Here is a 20,931-nt window from a genome sequence, read left to right on the forward strand (position 1 = left end):
ACTCTTGTATAGTCTAAACCATATCATAATTATGGGATTAAAAGAGTTTCCGGAGGCAGGTACTTGTACGGACAATCCCCAGCAGTGGCACAAGCCAAGAACATCTGGCATCAAACCGGAACCCATTATGGGATATAATGTTGTGAGACCATCATATGGATCGAAGAGTATGCGCGGGGTTCAGTGTACCCTTTATGAGGCACGTGGTCCTCGCACTGAAAAGCCGGGTGAGCAATTTGCTCTGGTCGGTGCACTTGCAGATATAAACCCCAACCTGGGGATCTGTCAAAATTTGAATGCGGCAAATGCCTTTGTCCCAACTAGAATGGGGTTTGAGACAATGATAGGGTCGACCTTTGGCCACCAATTTGCCCTCACTGGAGGGAATTTAAATGTGACCGGTGATTTCTCTGCAACACAAGATGTACTTGTTGACACTTCCAGTCCCAGTCTGTCCTTACCAATAGCACTGGGTCCTGCTATCACCATTTCACAGGATTTATCTGATGCTGAACAGTCTGCTCTTGACCAGATACACCTCAGCCTGGATGAAGTTAGGAATTTAGAGGAGAACACAGTTGGACAGGGCAATAGTTCTCTTTGGTCCAAGAGCAGAGTAAATAGGCTTACAGCCAGCAACTTCGGAATTATTTGCAAAAGGAGGGTGTTCACTGAAAAGTTTTCTGAATCTGTTGTTTTTGAGACAGCAGACCTGTCTCATGTGCCTGCCATCAAATATGGCCGGGAGACAGAATCGGTGGCTATTGAGGGGTACAACGCACAACATCGCTTGAATATCTATCATTACGGTGAACACTATGCCCCTATTATGCCTATGACCGGTTTCTTAGAAAAAGCCTATTTTTGTCCTCATTGTGATACAGGCTTCCAGGATTACAAAACACATATTTGCAACAAAACTTGTGCCTGTTGTAAAACCGATGAGGATTGTCCCATCGTTAAGTGGCGAAACTGTTCCGATTGTCTACGGGTCTTCAAAAGTAATAAGTGTTTTGACAGACACCAAGTCAAAAACCAAAACGACAATAGTGTGTGCGATCTTTTCAAAAAATGTAAAACATACGCTAAGTGTTATGACGCGCGGCGCACAAAGCATGCATGCTACATGTCTTTTTGCAGTATTTGCGGGTTGAACAGGCCTTTCGCACACGACTGCTATATAAAGAAACCTGTGATAAAGAAAAGGGATCCTGGTGTACCCCGTAGAATTTATGAAGTTTGTATTCTACGATTTTGAGGCAACACAGGAGAAAATACTGGCTGATGGTTCAAAGGAGCACGTGCCCAATCTGTGTGTTGCACAGCGTTGCTGCCTTTTTTGTGGGAGGGAACAAAGCGCTAAAAATGATGACGACTTGAGCTGTATTGTGTGCGGAGACAGACGTGATGAATGCGTCTTCAAGGGGGAGGGTACCGTGACGGAATTTTGTGATTGGTTATTCAACGACGAAAATATGGGGCGGGTGGGGAGATACCCGACATGAAGTACTTTGACCCTGAGAGCATGTCTGTTGACGGTAGAAAGGAATTTATGTTGCGGTACGAAAATCAAAAAGGAAAAGAGTACAACATGTTCGAGGAGCTTCTTGCATACTGTAAAAGTGACGTTACGATTCTCCGTCGCTGTTGTGTCTTATTCGCTCTGGCTTTTGAAAACATTCTAAAGGTTAATCCCTTTGAGAGAAGTACAACCATGGCTTCAGCATGCAGTCGAGTGTACCGTCAAAACTTTATAGAGCCCAACACCATTGGCGTACTACCTCCATACAGCTATACATGCGACAAACAGTCTGCTATAGGTCTCAAGTGGTTGGAATGGTTGATGCGAAAAAACCCAAATCTCTTTATACAACATGCCCAGAACGGGGGCAAAAAGGCGATTGCGAATTACAAAGTAGACGGGTAGGATGAGCGGAATAACGTTGTCTATTCATTCGATGGGTGTAACTTTCATGGTTGCGAAGTCTGCACAATTCGTTGAAGCTTTGAACAAGCTGGACGTTATCGTCTATTTCCATCCGCGTGAGGAAGAGAAACCGAGTGATGAATGTAACGAGTTCCCTCACGGACATCTCCACCTTATCGTCCGACTGGAGGGGCGTCCTGACAATTGCCGCCCTCTACGTCGCATTAAGCGTATTGCGGGTGATATGCTCGGCTATTGTAAGTCGGCTCCCTGTGTCAGTCCAAAGGGCCTTGTTCAGTATTGCGAACAGGCTCCTCGTATCTATGCTGGAACGAGGACTCGTGGTTGGTGTAGCAGAAGGAGAGATGCCATTGCCGACGCTGTCGGGATGGAAAACGCCAAGACCAAGCAGGAAGCCCGGAACGCACGATCGACCAGATGGGCAGCCGATCGCGCCGATAAAGAGCTACAGAGTAGCCCTGTTAAGGCATGGCAAATGATTAGCGGAGACGCTATGCGGAAATTCACAAACGAGGATTGTATTACCATGTTAACGGCATTCGCTCGGAAAAAGCACTGCTACGATCGAGAGGAGTTTATGCGTTACGTAAGTGGGGAGTACTCTTTGCCGCATCAAACTCGTGTCAACCTGAAACGAATCTTCGCCCGGAGTAACTTCGAGCAAGTGTTTAATAAAGCCGTGGACGTCGTCGTCGAGGAACTAAGGAACATTCCATTCTGCCAACGTATTCAAGCCGCGAACATATCTGGGACTTATCAGGACAATGAAAAGTACTTGTCGGTGGATACTTCGGCTATTGTCGTGGACAATATCCTGAAGGCCTGGGGCATTGATCGCCGTGAATTTCTGAGCAAGGTCTTCGGGGTATTGTGCAGGATAAAGCCGAAGAAAAACTGCGTGGTGTTCGAGGGCGAATCCAACGCCGGAAAATCATTCTTGGTAAGATCATTATTTCCTTTGTATAACAACTTGTACGGGGAAGTCCACCCCCATCTCCTGAACCAATTCGCGTTCATGGATTGTGTCAAGAAGAGCCTCGTAGTGGCCGAAGAGTTTGTCATAAGCCCAGAAATTTGTGACATGAGCAAACTTCTGCTCGAAGGGTCGGCCTTCAAAACCCCGGTGAAATGCAAGAGGGACGCTTTCGTAGATCCCACCCCTGTCATCATAACCACAAATAGGCCTATCGATAGCTGGCTTCAGGGGGAGGACAAGGTCGCTATCAAGAACCGTTGCTACTTCATAAAATGCAAAACCTGCGAGTTCCTCAAAGATATCCAAAAACCCCTGAACCCCGCTGTGTGGTGCGAACTGTATAACTTCTACGAGGCCATGGCCATGCTCCGTGATTTGGAGGAAGACGACGATGTCGTCGAGTTTGATCTCGAGCAAGGGTTTAAAGATCTAGCATCAGACATAGATTCCGATGAAGAGCGCCTTGAAGCTCTAAAAGATGCTTCTGCTGTTGCAGACGCAGAGGAGATGGAAGTGTACGACCAGATGCAGTATTTGGTCTCTCCCACTGTGGACATCCCAGATCCTACTCCTCGGCAGGCCTACAATGAGCAAAGCCCCGTTAAAGCTCCGGTGTACGAGGTTGAAGATATTTCAGATCCAGAGTCACCCTTGAAGGCACCTGGTGCGCCCAAGAGGGGTAGGCCCAAATCTAAAGTTGTTAGGCCTAATGCGTTGAAGTTGCCGAAGATTAAGCTCGACTTTAAAACTCCAGAGTCACCCGAGAAGAAGAAAAAAAAAACCACCCGGGGCAACAGTGCCACAAAGTAGATATGTTAGTCCGGTACAAGGGTCACGTGATGACCAAATGTAATAGATTGTTGTTTCGTAATAAGTACCAGAAGAAGAAGTAGAAATGTCATGTATTGTGTAGTCTGTTGTAGTTTTGAATGTCTTTTGAGTGTATTTCTAGTTTAGCGTGTAGAATGTAGTAGGAGAGCTGGCCTTTCGTTGTAGACATTGTACCAATAAATGATTGCTTGGTAGTTGTACCTAAACTATCGAATATATTTGTCTTCACATTATCAATGGCTGACGGACATAGGAGTCCCGAGCTGAAGATGGACGGAATTGCTCGCCTTAGGGCTACGTACTCTCCAAATTTCATGGAATTCGGACCAAGGACACCGGAGATATTTACTTAAAACCCCCGACGCTAACGGTTAAGCCCTTTAACGAAAATTGAAAATGACACGAAGTGTCATAAATCCCTCTTACACCGGTGTAACAGGGAAAATACTCCCTTGCTAATAAAATAGAAATGACTGGACTTTCTTAGACCCTGCACCCTGCCCTGCCTGCAGTCCCTGCAGCAGCTAAAAACAATACAAATTAATTGCCTATTGTCTTTGACCTTTGACCTTTGACCTTGAACTTGACCTAATTAAATATGTAAATTGAGAAACCGTTACATTGTTATGCAAAATCGTTAAAACAGTTCCATTGATAAAAAGTAGTTCGTCTCGTTAAAACAGTTCCATTGTTCGAAAAGTAGTCCGTGTTATCGAATGTAAAAAACTAATCCCGAGTTACCAAGTCCAAAACCGGAACTGGCTACTCGCTGTGCTCGGCCTTCCGGTTCTTGCTACTTGGTGTCTCGAGCTTAGTTTTTGACTATTCGATGTCACAGACTACTTTTCGAACAATTCCACTGTTTTAACTCACCGAACTACTTTTTATCAATTCCACTGTTTTAACGATTTTGCATAACAATTCCACTGTTTCTCAATTTACACATTTAATTAGGTCAAGTTCAAGGTCAAAGGTCAAAGTGGACAAATGGAGACACCATGAATCAACGTACAGGTTCAACTATGGGTGAACTGCGCGAACCCACTGCGTTTTGGCGTACTTTCTTGAAAGACCGCGGGTACACTGTCATTTCCAAGCGCGAGTGCGAGTTCAGAGCGGAAATTAAGGAAGATCCCGAACTGGCAGCATTAGCAAAAGATCTGAACATCTCCGAGCCTCTGAACCCCCGAGAAGCCATTTTCGGGGGAAGAACGAACGCTGTGAAACTGTATCACAAATGCAATGAAAACGAAAGCATCAAATATGATTTTACATCGCTTTATCCGTATGTCAATAAATATAAACATTATCCTCTAGGGCACCCGGTGGTGTACTGGGGTGAAAATCTGCAAAAGGTTGACGACCAACTGAAGTGCGAAGGTCTTATCAAATGTAAAGTATTACCGCCAAATCAATTGTATTTTCCTATTTTACCCCAGAGGACGGGTAACAAGTTGAAGTTTTCTCTTTGTGCGAAGTGTGCGGAGACGTCGTCTAAAATGTGTGACCATTCAGATGATGAGCGCGCTCTGATAGGGACATGGGTTATATTTGAAGTCAGAAAAGCGGTCGAAAAGGGCTATCGTCTGGTGCAAACATACGAAATTTGGGATTTCGAGCAAACAACCCAATATGATCTTGAGAAGAAAGAGGGCGGTCTATTTACGAGTTTCATTAATACTTTTCTAAAGCAGAAGCAAGAAGCTAGCGGTTGGCCCGATTGGTGCGAGACCGAAGAAGACAAAAAGAAGTACATTGATGATTACGCGAAGCACGAGGGGATCACTTTAGACCGTTACAATATCAAATATAACGCAGGCATGCGCAGTACCTACAAGGCAGGGTAATGTGCGTTGTGGGGAAAATTCGGGCAACGAAATAACTTTGTATAGACATTATATACGGATAGTCCAGAGGTTTATATCAATAAATTGATGGTCGGTAGCATTGAAGTAACAGATTCTCAATTAGTGAATGAAGAATTCGTTCTTTTGAAATCCCGTGAGAAGACTGAATTCATAGAAGCGTGTCCTTACACAAATTGTGTTATCGCAGCTTACACAACTGCACATGTGCGGCTGAAATTGTATGAGGAGTTGGAAAAACATGATCAACAATTATTATATTATATTTTGACACTGATAGTATTATATACGTGTACGACAAAACAAACAAAAAACACTTCAACCCACCCCTAGGCGACTATCTGGGGGATTTCAAGGATGAGTTGAACGGCGCATCCATTGAAGAGTTTGTTTCAGGGGGACCAAAAAACCACGGGTATCGCATCAAAGAGAGTCAAGAGACTGTGTGCAAAGTCCAAGGGTTCACCCTGAACTATGGTAAAGTTCCAGTATCTTCGCGGGCTTCTGGTTACGTGACCCAAAAAAGAAAAAGTTCACCCTGCTGCGTAGCTGTGGTATATATATATATATATAATTATTGTATATTATCAGATTATATCAGGATGGTTTTATTCCAGTCCTTATTATCGTTGTTTCTTTTTTCTCTGGGGTTTCCGCCGTGTCTCCTGGCCCTCCTTCCCTTCCGGGTTGGTGATGGCCCGGTGTCCGGTGTGTCGGGGATTCATAGTCCCCACCCCGTTCCTTCCCCCAGTCAGGGTACTGACAAGTCTGAAGTTGGCGTCGGATACTGCAGCTGGGAATTTAAATGTATCAGACGACAAACCGGTACCAAGGATGAAAAGCATAAGACCAAGAGCTGGACTTGCTGTAACACTGAAGTTGGCGTCGGACACTGCAGCTGGGAATTTAAATGTATCAGACGACATACCGGTACGAAGGATGAAAAGCATTAGACCAAGAGCTGGACTTGCTGTAACACTGAAGTTGGCGTCGAACACTGCAGCTGGGAATTTAAATGTATCAGACGACATACCGGTACCAAGGATGAAAAGCATTAGAGCAGAGGGGAGAGCAAACCAGTATATTTTTGGCCAAACACGGTTATAATAGATACTGTTGTAAACAATACTTTGAGTTTGATGAAGGGAGAAGTTCACTTACTCATCATGATTTCCAGGTTGTATCTTGTTTGAATTCTTCATTTACTCCATACCCTATCTAGGTACTTCTACCTCGTGCTGTGTTGAAAATGCTGAAGTAAACATGGCACAAAAGATTCAAAGTCACCGGAAGGATTCAAGGCATGTGTAATACTACAGCTTCAATGGTGCCAAAGGTTATATGGTTGCAAACAGGCACAGTTGTGGTCGACCCCCATGCCATGACTGAACTAGCAGCTTTGTACGTGACACATGCTATGAAAATCACAAGAAGGCCAACAAGGCTGAAAAATGTGTCGGCGCACACCAAATGAATTGCACGATAGTCAGATATCACTGGTATATACGGACCAGAAGGAAAAAAACCATGACAGCAACCTGACTATTAGTTGTTCTGTGATCATCCAGTGTACAACCCATGAGGCGAGGTCAATGTATGCCTACATGGTGCACTTGCCTGGCAGGAGTTTGATTAGGCCATGATTCTGAAAACCATAATTAGTCAAAACGATGGAGACAGCCAACTGAAAGACACCTTAAATGCTCTGAGGAATTACACAGTCACCAAAGAACAGGCAACATGGCTGCAAGGTTTCCAGTGGGACAACTTGAGGAAGAAACATGGACCAGATTTGTTTGAGAGGATGAGCGACAAGGGATTGTTTGTTTTTCCAACCCATGCCGATGAATGGGAGCACAATAAGATGAAACTCATTGAAGCTAACTGTTCGGCTCCTATAGCAAGAACCAAAGCAGTGAACACAGGAATCCATAAGAATACCCAAGCGACAAGGCACGAGGGCTCCTACCTGAACTATTTTTGTGCCGTGAAGGCAGAGTGATGCTGACTGGACATCTTGCTGTCAAAAATTGATTATTCAACGGATCTACAGGGATTGTCAGCGATATTGTGTACACAGATGGGAAAGACCCCCAAAATGGGATTACCTGATGTCGAATGGTGGAATTCGACTCTGACAGGTACAGTGGACCACCCTACGTTTCTGGAACCTGTACCTGTCCAGCGTCTAATGGAGTGCCCATGCCATTCATGTAGACGTAAACAAATTCCCTAGCGACTTGGCTGGGGAACTACTATCCATCGATGCCAAGGCATGAAAATTGGAGACAACGAAGCTTACCGGGTACCTTGTCATTCATCCCGGGACCAGAGCTTTCGAGTCGAGAAATCCAGGTGCTCTCTTCGTTGCTCTGTCGCGAGCAAAGTTCTTTTTTTTCCGATTTAGTTATTGAAGTAGCGAAGAAGATGAAGTCTCTTTGGGCGCAACACACCCTAGAGAAAAACAAGGTGCTGGCAGCAACGAGCAGTGAAACAGGCGCTGACGACATACCAAAAGTCAACTGGGTTCATTATCACCAGATGCATTTTTTGGAGGAAGTTGCCGAAAAGCGCACAACAACTAGATCAAATCTGATCAGTCAGTCACAGGTTAGCCTATTTCCATTCAATTCCAGTTTTCAGCATTTTGTCCTGCACAAGCTTTGGAGTTGAAGTGGTCACACAAGACATCTCTGATTTTTTCCCCTATGTCTATTAACTGCCTCCCCGCAAGCCACCTGTAATATCAATTAGTCCTTTCGGTTCTGGTTCCTGTGCGACAGCTCCAGGTGCCAGTGGTTTTGCCGTGTTGTGTCGGGCCACGCCCAAGGTGAACACACTTGTTTTGCAAGGTGAAAGCAACTCCGGTAGGTCACTCTAAATTCGGTCACTCCTGCCCTTGTACGACAACAATTACGGGGAAGTACATCCCCACTTTATGGATGGTCAGTGGCCTCTTGACTATTGTTACAAGGGTCGAAGTTCAAGACGTGGTTCCGGCACCTGGAGGACGCCCCCCCCCCCCTCCTCATCATCCCCGGCCTTCAATCCGATGGTTTGTTTTTATCTTACGGATTTTTTGTAACGATGATAATCCGCAAAAGGTAAACAAACGCTTCATTCACCCGTCATAAACAACTTGAGAACACATCCCCCCAATCCCCGGCCCCCAGGTGCGTAATACATAAGCTGGGTACAGTTTGTAAGAAGAAAGTGGACCCAGGGTGCAGTTTCAGCGGACGACATTGAACCTGGGTACACTTTATATGTACCCAGGACAACAGTAATCCCTTCAGCCCAAGTTACTCAGGGACAATAGACCGATACAAATGGTCCCGCAACAATTATTACAATCCACGTTGAATGAAATCTCCACCATGTTGATAAGAAAAAATTCAACCTTTAGCAAGCTCACCGCTACGATAGAAAAAGAGTGGCTGAATTTTACAACACAGTTGACCACCTTTTAATCAATGGGATTTGATAGTTCGATCTTTCATCTGTACAGGCGTTAAACGACAATGTTTCAGCATCAACCAGAATTGTGACTGACAAGCCATATTTTGCAATAAGTATTGATTCTTGATGGAACCAGAAGCCAGTTATTATGATTGTGAATGTGCCAAATTGTTTATCTTCACTTTACCTGGCTGATCATCGGAATATTATGAGGCTTCGTAATTTTTCCCTGACCCCACACCATACGAATGAATTTCTGATCCCCTGGCACCAAAACCAGTATTTAGCTTCCAATATACAATCAAAATGGAAAATATCTTGCCATGTTAGATCTGCATACACCTGAAGCCTTGCAAATATTGCATAATTAATTTACCAGAATGTAGATGCACTCTTCAGAAACATATGTTATAGATCATGCGCAGTACATCAATGGACAATATTACATACTCCCATACTGTTAATGTTCTGCTAGGTGTCTTGGACCAGAAACTACTTGATAGGCTTTCTGTTGTAGATGTTGAACAACACCACCAGCACTTAAACTGCCCACTATACCAAATGTAAAGGGTTTCAGATTCTCTTTTACTTTTATGGAATTACCTCTCGTTTATCTGCGGCATCTCTCATCAGCCTTCGTCATTAGAATCCCTGCCCCCATGTACATGATTGCCCAAGCGATTTGTTTTTTGGACCTCGCGTCCCTCCCTCCCTCCCTCCCTCCCTCCCTCCCTCCCTCCCCATCCGCCCTGGATCCTGACCCTGGAAATTTTTTTGGCAAATCGGAGGAGTCAAAACAGAACATTCTTGAGCAAGTGTTCAAATATAAAAACGTTCCGCTTCAAACCAAGGACCCAGAGAAATTGGCAGCTTTCATTACGCTGGAGGGGATATCCCCAATAGTTGTACACGAAAATGTTGACAATGTACTTGCAAAATATGGAACGACAACGTCGCCATGCCGTTTTACTCTGATTAAAGGAACAAAACTTTACAATATATCCAAAAGGATTATCGAAATTGAACTAAAAACGCCGGTAGCTGGGCAGAAAAGAATAACGGTGAGCAGGTCTCATTTAGAGCTTTTAATAAAGATCAGCCGAAGATGTATGGTATATGCAAAGAAGAGGACCACATGTGGTTCCAGAGCAGGGAGGAATGCCTTCATCCGAACCATCATGAAGAAGACTGTATACAGCTAGCTTACCGCAAAGAGCCAGTAAACCAACTGTGACTAAAGGAAGAAGAGCAACAAATGTAGCTAATAAAGCTAACGAGACTCATGACACGCCAGCGACGAAAGAGGCTGAGGAGGACGATACAAACCAAGAAGAAAACACATCTGTCGGCCTACCAGGTGCCTATCCCCAAATGGTGTAGGTGAAGCTGAGAGATGTCGAGACAACAAGGAACACAGACAAAGAGGAAGACAAGATGTCGACGATAACGACTGCAACCAGTAAGAGAGGACACGACAGCGAGAGTGAAGCCTCAGTTGATTCCCAAACAATACCGAAAGCTACAACATCGAAAAAGATGAGGGTGTACAGCGGATGCGCCATGGAGAATAGCATATTACGGTGAAGGACGAGGAATCTTACCAGAAACTGAAGGACTGGGGATTTCAGTTGTACCGTAATGGAAACATTATGGCTATCATATGCAATGTTTTCAGCATATATCCTAAAAACAGAGGAATCGCCTAAGCAGAGATAACAAGCTGTTGCATGTACTGCTATGGGGTAACAATAATACCTAAGGATATGCAGTTGGCTGTAAGGGTTAGAGGAGTCAGAGCTTATTATGATGTAGTAAACTCATATTATTGTCACCATTACCTTGGACTTTTTGTTTAAAGAATACCTGGGAGAAGGGAATATATTTACTTATATTATATGCTTGTAAATAAAATATATAAACAAAAAACCTTATATTATTTTATTAGAAATGGAGCATTAACTGTGGTATAGTAATATGATTGTATGTAATATTGGTAATAACTATTTCATTATTATACACGGGACAACCGGTAAGCTGCAACATTTGCAACAGTTTCGGACATATAGCTGCGAAATTTATGCGAAAAGGCCAAATGTAGCAAATGCTTAGAGAAGGGCCACCTCGCCAAGAACTGCAAAAAAGAAGTTAAATGCAGGAATTGCAACGACAAAGGGCATTTGGCCAAAGCATGCATGGAACCGTGTGGGACCTGTGGCAAAGAGGGCCACAAGTCCTTTCGATGTCCAGACAAGCTAGCCTGGGCCAAGCCAGATAAACAACAGGAAGAAAGTAAACAGGAGGAAAGCAAATCGAGGATAGCGATGAGGAGGAGGGGGAACGACTGGTTATTGATGAAAAGAGAGCTGAAGAGGTGGCTGATAAAGCCGCCCCACCTAAGGTGCAGCAACAAGGGACTCCCCTCAATGCAATGCAACAGCCAATGCCTTATTTCCACTCACCTGGGACAGTCGTTCAAATGGGGGGATTATCTAAAAGACCTCTGGATGTCACACCAACGAAAGATGAAAAGAAGAGGATTAAAGAAGACAAGAAACAACAGAAGAAGATTGGCTTTTTTAGTAATAAGTAATGTATTTATTAATGTATTTTAAGTCTGCCTCACTTTCCATTTTAGTCCTGGATAACAAGATATTTTTATTGATATTGCTATTTCTACTCACAATGAGTACCAACAAATTTGGGAACTGGCACCCTTAACACAGCTGGGTTAAGGAGTGTCGACACCGATAAAAGATTGGCAACTTTCAATTGGATAAAACATAATAAATTTGACGTTATGTTCCTAAAGGAAACCCATGCTGAAACTGAGTATGATAATTATACGATCTGGGGTAGGGAATGGGGTGGTGAATCTCTCTGGTCCAATGGAACAACTCATGCCAGGGGTGTAGCCATTCTTGTATCAAATAAAATGAAAGTTGTAAAGATTCCTTTAAAAAAGATAACGAGGGGAGGATTGTTCGAATAAAATTTGAATGGGAGGGAAAAACATACACTACTTTAAATATCTATGACCCGAATAGAATCAGGAAACCTCTTTCTGAGAAGCTAAAGATCGGATGGATTACAGCTGATGATAATGATATTCTTGGTGGAGACTTCAACTGTGTTGAAGACTTCAATTTAGACAAAAGCGGAGCACAAACGTATGGTATAGAAGGTGGTTACAACTCTTGATGAGATTAAAAATCAGTTTAATCTTAACGATTATTGGCGGCGGATATCTACACTACTAAAGCAACAGAGTCCAAGCGATATAGTCCAAGCGATATCTGCTGCTCGCCGCAACCTCCCGCTCTGGATATTTTATCAGGGGCCAAGTGTACTATCATGATGTAAGTGTCCCCTTTTGGGCTAAAATAAAGCAGGAGAAAAAATACGGAAGCTTCTGATTGAATCTCCTTACCCTCTCCACTGCCATATTCTCGATCTAAAACCCCGCATATTGAAGATACAACCATTCGCTACTAAATCGTGACATGCATGACATGCATGACATGCGACCCAGCGATCCCACTTCATGATTTGATTTAGCTAAAAGATCAAGAGGTATGAATGTCATTTTCTGCGAGGGATGTTTTACCTGGTTTCACATCGATTGCCAAGACCCTTTACAAGATCTGTTTGAAGAGTTAGGAGAGATGTCCCTCGGCTATTGGTGCAAAGACTGGGTGCGTTCACCACACCCACCGCACGGATTTGATTACGGCTTGTAGATCCAACGACTGAGAGATGCTGCCGACGTTTCAAAGCTCACAGAGGCCGCCAGACTAAAAGAGATTTTTCTGCGTCATCATACTCAGGTATCAGCACCACCCGGATTTAACTTTTTGCAAGTGAAAGACAGCCACGTCACAGATAGACATGCAGCAAAGATTTTATCGAGCTTTGGAGGTTGCAGGAATAGAACGCCTATTGAAGTAGATCTCAAATCATCCACTACAGAAAACAGATGGAATACAGCAGACGATGTACAACGCCTAATGTCGGACATTCATGACCATCCTTTCATCCAGGATATTTTTTTCACCCGCTGATCAGTGGCCATTTTGAAAATTTGAAGACGATCAGCCGTGAATTTAGCTCATTCTGACCACTAAATATCTTGCCATCTAATGCATATTCTGCCAAGCTATGATGATTAATGATGAGAAAAGACATATTTAGTTAATATTCTATGAGTTTATGTTGTTAGAGCCATTTAAATTGCCGATGATGTCTGATGTTTTTGATGTGGATTTCTAGGCTGCAGACGATAGGGGCACCCCAGCCAATCAAATCTGGACCAAAAAGTGGTAAGTGCAATCAGTTTTAGGATTTTCATTGCTCCTTGAAAAGAGTATAACAATATTATTTTAATCTGATTAGTTTTCAATAATTCAGAAAGGTCAGTGGATTTATACATTTGATTCAACAGACAGATACATTCTTAGAGTGTTTGACAGGAGTTCTTGTTCATCACTACTTCTGGTTTTCTTCATATCTGTGCACAGAACTGTCAGTTGAACGTTGTTAACCAGAAACAAATATTTTACCGGGTACATGGCATTCTTTGCTATACTTTCAGGCAAGATGGCAAAGTTGGAAACAGAGGACATCGACTTCGTCAAGAACTGGTTGAAAGACCTACCCACTGTTGATTCGCATTATTGCAGAAACACAGCAACATACCGAGACAAGAAATTTCTATACCCAGGCACAACCATTGCCCAGCTGCATCGAGAATATCAACTGGCAGCCACTGCTGCTGGACAGAGAGCCGTCAGTAATATGCCCTTTCACTGAAATGTTTCATGAAGGCAAATATTCTGTGTTCATTCCTCGAAAGGATCAATGTGACGTGTGTGTTTCATTCAAGCATCAGAATATAAACAAAGCCGTGTATGATGACCACATTGCCAAGAAAAACCAAGCACGAGAAGAAAAATCCCGTGACAAGGATTCAGCGAACCATGAGAGATCCGTGTGGACTATGGACCTGCAAGCTGTCCTGCTTTGCCGAAGAACCAAAGCAAGCACTATGTACTACAAGACAAAATTGCAGGTGCATAACTTTACCCTGTTTAACCTGAAATCCAAGGAAGGGTATTGTTACATCTGGTATGAATCGGAGGGTGACCTTAGCAGCGAGGTGTTTGCCTACCTTCAATACAACCATTTTGAAAGGTTCATAAACGATCATCCTGAGATCAAAGAGATCATCATCTGGAGCGATGGGTGCGGATACCAGAACCGAAATGTCAAAGTTGCCAATGCATTCTTCGATCTTGCTAGGAATTGTGGAGTGACAATTACCCAGAAATATCTTGTGGCAGGTCATTACCAAATGGAGTGTGATAGCATGCACAGTACGATCGGGCGTAAACTGACAGCAGACATCTTCACTCCAAGGGATTATGTCATGGTGCTTCAAACAGCAAGGATAAAGCCATCACCATACCATGTTCAGGTGGTCAAGCATGACCAAATTCTTAAGTTGAATGGCGCGTACTTGTCAAGTGTCAGGCCAGGCAAGAAAGCTGGTGACCCAACAGTCCATGATTTGCGTGGTCTCCAGTTTACACATGATGGAAAGATCTTATACAAGCTGGCCTTCACTGAAGATACTGACTGGGACCCTCTTCCACAGAGGATATTGATGCCTATATTATGTAGCGTATTTTAGAACTTTTTTCACAATTTATTTTCTTCAAACTTTAACAATGTCTCCTGCTAATTCATAAGACTGTCAAGATTATTAGGTGGGCTTATCGATGTTTACGAAACTACTTTTGACCAATTTTGGCTGGTAACAATTGTCCAGGCCGTGTCCAGCAACTCGCCTGAACGTGAACGTCCACTTTATTCTATTTTGATCACTCTACTCCCTATTATCACGAACTGGACAATAGCATGTCGTTTACCTAACCATTTCTACGCTCGTTGTAACTCTCGCTTAATCAGCCACTTCGGCAAAGTTCAATCGAATCTTACTGCCACGATCATTAATTAAATACTGCGTGTCTGAACAGACTCTAGGGACCGGTCAACATTTTATTAAAATTGGCACGTTTCGGATTAACGAGACTGTCTGGTCTTGAAATTATATAAGTTATTAAGTTCGCGCCTAGGCACATCAGGGTCCAGCCTAAAATGATCTCTTTCTAATCGTCCCAACGTGGAGGACGTTGATTGGTCAGCCTAGTGAGGGGCACAGGATGTCGTTTGTGGTTTAAGCATTTTGATTGGCTCCGGGCATGGTCTAGGCCTGCTTTATATCGGCTGGACCGAGGCGAAATCGTCAGATCATGCTGCAGGAGACTGATTAAAACTTCATCTAACCACATTCGATATTCTTGTCTCTTTCTCTGCAGGTAAGCGAACTTTTACTTTAACTTCCATCGGTTATATTTTACCACGCTTTTAATTCTCATGATGCATCATACATTGTGTAATTGTACTTGATTTAGACCTTTAAACAATTGATATGCCTCCCGCCCAAAATACTTCTCGGGCTGTAATTAGTTTACCTAAATATCGAGCCAGTTAACCATTCGAATGTTTTCAATAAGTAATTTGATATTTGTTACTGTAATTCTATATTATATTGTATTGTGTGTATTGTTGAGATCATGCTGCAGGAGACCGATTAAAACTTCATCTAACCACATTCGATAATCTCGTCTCTTTCTCTACAGCTACGGAATCTCATTATAATAATTGGTGGACTGAACCTAAAGATCTCAACCTCCCACAGCCCAAGTGAGTGTCCCCACGGCAACAGTCAATGGTAACCACTCGATCCGGACGTCAATACAACATGGCCCCTCCGATCCAACATCAACCGGCAGGCAACCAGGCACCTGACAACGCTCAACAAGGGCAAGACCAACAACAGCAACAACAGCAGCAGCAGCACCTACAACAACCCCCACAACAACAACAGGTTCAACAACCGCTGCAACAACCCCAGTAGCAACCTCAACAGCCACAGCAACAAGCCCAGCAGCCTCCACCACAACAGCAGGCTCAGGTCCACGTAATACTAAATGGCCCACAGCCACTGATCGGCGCAATCCCAGCAGCACCGGTACAGACGTTCAACTTACAAGCAAATGTGTCGCTGCCCAAATTTGATGGCACAACTGACGGCCGTCACTGGTAGAGCCTGTGGTCCCGTTACGCCAACGGCATGGCGTGGACGATCCAACAGAAACTCACGTGGTTTCCGCTTTTCCTCTTGGCGGCAGCGAGTACTTGGTATGCCGGCCTGCCACAGCCAAACAAGGACGACGGAACCGCGCTCGAAGCGGCGTTTAAGAAACGGTTTACCCGTCAGCACATAGATCTTGGCCTTCTAAGTGAGCAGCAGGGAGATGAAACGTGCACCGTCTACCTCGAAAAGATGCGGCTCCACTTCACGGGTCACGACCTGCCTGAGACATTTCTCCTCCCCTTGCTTATTCGTGGCCTCCGTCCCGAGCTGAAGGCACATGTAATGCCGTCCAACCCGCGAACATACGAGGAACTGCTCCGTGTGGCAAAATTAGCAGAGCAGACTGTCAAGGAACTTCAACAGTGCTCCATACGGACAATCCAGACCCAACAGGATATCTCATCCGTCGAAACTAAACTTGCCGCCCTCACTGAAGCCGTGCTGACACTGCAGCGTAACTCCCACCCACCACAGCCAGATCGCCCCAATTATCCAGCCCAGGACTCAAGGAACAGCAGACCCATCACCAAACAAACAATGAACAATTCATTCAGACAAGACAACAATGGACGATTCCACAACCGTCCAAACAACGGAGGATCTTTACCGGATTACAAGCTCGATCAACCGTGCAGAGGATTCTTCTGTGGTAAGTCACATTGTCGATATCGTTCTGATTGTCCCGCCCGTAATGCCATCTGCAGATATTGCCAAAAACTGGGTCACTACCAAAGTGAATGCAGGTCGTCGTGCTGCTCCACTCCATTTAACCAATAGGGGTGCGCGCCTGTCCAGGGAGTTAAAACACCCTTGGTCGGGCACGGTAAAACTACAAGCTCTAAAAAAATTCATCAGGGCACCTGTATCTTAAGCATGTCAGACAACTGTATCAACGCAACTGTCGGTGGACGTCAGGTGCGATGCCTCATCGACACCGGCGCTCAAATTAGCTGCATATCCAACAAAATGCTACGCAACCTGTCCCCTAGGACACCTAAAGCAAAATGTCAACTCCAATATATCACTGGTGTAGGTGGTACTAGGCACACTGTTCTCGGTAAAGTTCTCCTTAAACTCTGTTTTCACAAAATTACCATTCCCCATGATTTCTATGTTGTTGACATACCAGACGAGACCTCAACTCTCATTCTCGGTCGACCATTTCTCACTGACAACAAGGCTCACCTTGACTATGACACCTCGACGCTGACTTTACAGAACGAAATACAAGTTGATTTAATACAGGTCCCAACAGGACTGACGCGTGTTGCCAAAACTGAAACTCCCCCCTCGGAGTCAAACTACAATACCTGTACATGTCGACCAAATTTACCAGAACCAACATATTTTGATCGAACCGTGCGCAAACATTGACAACAATGGCGTCCTGGTCGCACGCTGTGTGTCAAAAATACACAATGGGAGGTCATTGGTCACTATTCTGAACCCGAACGACCACCCTGTTCGGATCAGGTCAAACAAGGTCATCGCCATTGCGTCTGATATTTGTGAAGACTCCATTCAATCACTAGACGAAACGCCCCCGACGGTAAACACTGTCCGGACGCCTGAAGACGAAAGCGAGTATGAAGATTTCATGCCCAACTTGCCCATGCCCCAGGATTACAATACAGGTGAATCCGATCTCAATTTCGACCTTTCACAAGCTGATCTAACAGAACCTCAGAAGTTAGAACTTAGGAACTTTTTGAAAGAGTGGCATAGTGTTTTGCCACTGATTTGTCTGAAATTGGTAGAACGCATATTCATGAATATAAGATCGAAACTGAACCAGGAGCTAAACCTGTACGCATGCCCTTTTATCGCACTGGCCCCCTTGAAAAAGCTGAGATTGAGAAGCAGGTAGCTGATATGTTGAAACACGACATCATTGAAGCCTCAACAAGTGAATGGCACTCCCCAGTCATCCTCTGTAAGAAGAAGAACAGCAGTTTGCTTGGTGATCCCGCTTACACGTGCCGCACTTTCATGCTTACTCCTGTGCGCAACCCAAGGACACCAACTGAGAATCGCCACAACAATGCTCAGAGACGAACCAGGGGAGTCATTGAAAGAGCATTTGGAATTTGGAAGAAGAGGTTTCCATGTATTTCAAAGGGAATGCATCTGAGATGTTCAGTGAGTATGTTGATACAGTTAGTACCAGTCACTATTCAGGTACATAGCCTTCCGATCAACTTCCGAACGTGACATCAGCGTACCTTGCTCTGATCTGAAGTTGCGCGGATTCTTATTCCTGAATAGTGACCGGTTCTGTACGTATAGGCATACCCGGAACTAAGTGGCGATAAATTACTCCTCCAAACCCTATTCTAAATTAACAGGGAAAAAAATCTGCTCATTCCTAACTTTGATTTTCAGTTGGATCACAATATGGCCATTATAGTTGCAACTGCCTGTCTACATAATCTTGCCAAACGTAGAAATGATCATTTGCCGGAACCTGGTATCGGATACGCATAAATTTGAAAATTACTTAGAAAGGTGGGATTATTTTAAATCCAAGTTAAGGAAAATCTAGGACGTTCTCTAAGAAACTTAGTAGGAAATTTCATAAACACAAGAGCTAATCATTGAACGACTTAAATAAAGCTAATGAAAACAAACAAGAGGGGAAATCTCAATATCTCAGGGACCAGCTAAGAGAAACCGGAAGTACAAGAGGCCAAGGGCTTCAAAATAAGGTCTAAAGCTCAATGGCACAAAGAGGGAGAAATCTCCAGTTGATATTTTTGTAAGCTGGAAAAAACTAGGGGACAAGACAGACTGTTCAGGTCGGTTAGAAAAGATGATGGTATAAGGGTTGATACAACACAGGAAATTATGAACGAGTGGGTGAAGTTTTTTTTCTAAACTCTACAGCAAATAGGTAACATTGATGAAAATGTAATGGCAGACTTCTTGGATGCTGTAGAATTAAAACTAGACCAAAGCGGCTCATGAAGACGTTACATCTGTACCAGATGCTGATCCCCAAATGGAAGTGACGCTGCAAGATGTCGAGACGACAAAGAAAGCAGAGAAAGAGGAAGACAGGATGTCGACAATATCGACTGCAACCAGTAAGAGAGGGCACGACAGCGAGAGTGAAGCCTCAGTTGATTCTCAAACAATACCGAAAGCAACGCCATCGAAAAAGACACTAACCACATGAGGTTCCAGTGCAGGGAGGAATGCCTACATCTGAACCATCATGAAGAAGACTGCAGGCAGCTAGCTTACCGCAAAGAGCAAGTAAACCAATTGCAATTATATTATCTATTGTGAATCGTAATGCAACAGATTAATTTATCAACAAGAGCTACGCAGAGCGAGCACATTATACGCCCGCCATAAGAGTAAAGGGTGGTTGGTCAGGGTGGAAAGTGTGTGAAGTAGCATTTCTGCAGTTGTACCGGGGAAATGCACTGCAGTACATGCAAAAGAAAAGAAAATGAGTTATCACACTCGAAACTTAATGAAGAGGCTTTTTGGGCCCATATTAGTGACCTGCAAAGCAGGTTTGGTGGATATAGATGGTGCGCAAACAGTGACTATACATGATATAGAATTTCAATAATCGCGCGGACAATGAAAGGTAAGCGGAAAATGGAAACAGGTCTTCGTGACCTTGACCTTTGATCTTTTGACCTCCAAATCAATAGGCTTCTTCGGGCCTATACAAGTGCCCTGCAAACCAGGTTTGGTGACTATACATGATATAGAATTTCAGTAATCACGCGGACAATGAAAGGTGAGCGGAAAATGAAAACAGGTCTTCGTGACCTTGACCTTTGACCTTTTGACCTCCAAATCAATAGGCTTCTTGGGGCCTATACTAGTGCCCTGCAAACCAGGTTTGGTGAATATACATGATGTAGAATTTCAGTAATCCCGTGGACAATGAAAAGTTAACGGACCGACGGACGATAATAGTGATTATGAGGACTCTGACGATTCAGATCTTGACCAATAAAAGCCTGGCCAGCATAATGCAGTTCAACCATTTTCAATCCAAAACCTGAGTAAACTGTGTTCGTGAACCCTAACAAATCATATTTTTCCACGCCCAGCTTGGACAGTGGGTAGAAAAATTAACACAAGAGGCCCAAGGGCCTGGCGCTCAGCTGAAATGGATAGGTGAAGGCAAGGGCCAAGTGTGTGTCGGTAACGTTATTATGAGGCAACGTGAAGCTATAACGTCTAGCACGCAGAAGTGCTGATGCGAAAGACCTTCTTGCTATATCAGTGCATGCTGAAGTACTGAGTTGACGTCACCCTGGTATTATGACGTAAAGTCATTTCTATTGCCGTTGCAGTAGTGGGGTGTGTGATGACGTCAAGGAGTTGTGTGGTGACGTCTAAGAGTGGAGTCCTTGTCTTCATGCAGCGTAGGTGGAACTAATAACATGCACATGGACACAAGGTACATAATTATTACAGTGTATTTTGTGAGGTGGGGCCTGGTGCTTTACAATGGTCAAATGAACCGACTGTTGTCTGGACATTGATGAAGTGGATGCAGCCAAATGTTTGGGACGGTCTTTTTTGTATGTGAAGAAAAGAAGATAAAGAGTTGGTTAACAAAATGAACTTTATTGGTGCGGCAGATATTTGATGCCTTTCGGCAGATATT

General features: G+C 44.0%; 1 protein-coding gene across 1 annotated transcript; it reads left to right on the top strand.

Annotated features, from left to right (window-relative positions):
* Positions 1–231: 231 nt before the first annotated feature.
* LOC135500425 (uncharacterized) lies at positions 232–1,277 on the top strand. Its single transcript, XM_064791885.1, has one exon. It carries the CDS (start codon positions 326–328, stop codon positions 1,256–1,258), a length of 933 nt encoding a protein of 310 aa, XP_064647955.1. The 5' UTR covers positions 232–325; the 3' UTR covers positions 1,259–1,277.
* The last annotated feature ends 19,654 nt before the right edge of the window (positions 1,278–20,931 follow it).

This window comes from Lineus longissimus, chromosome 16 (genome assembly GCF_910592395.1).
Source record: "Lineus longissimus chromosome 16, tnLinLong1.2, whole genome shotgun sequence".
NCBI classification, from domain to species: Eukaryota; Metazoa; Nemertea; class Pilidiophora; order Heteronemertea; family Lineidae; genus Lineus; species Lineus longissimus.

Excerpts from the sequence above, each read along its gene's own strand:
- LOC135500425 (XM_064791885.1), top strand. The coding sequence starts at position 326 with ATGGGGTTTGAGACAATGATAGGGTCGACCTTTGGCCACCAATTTGCC.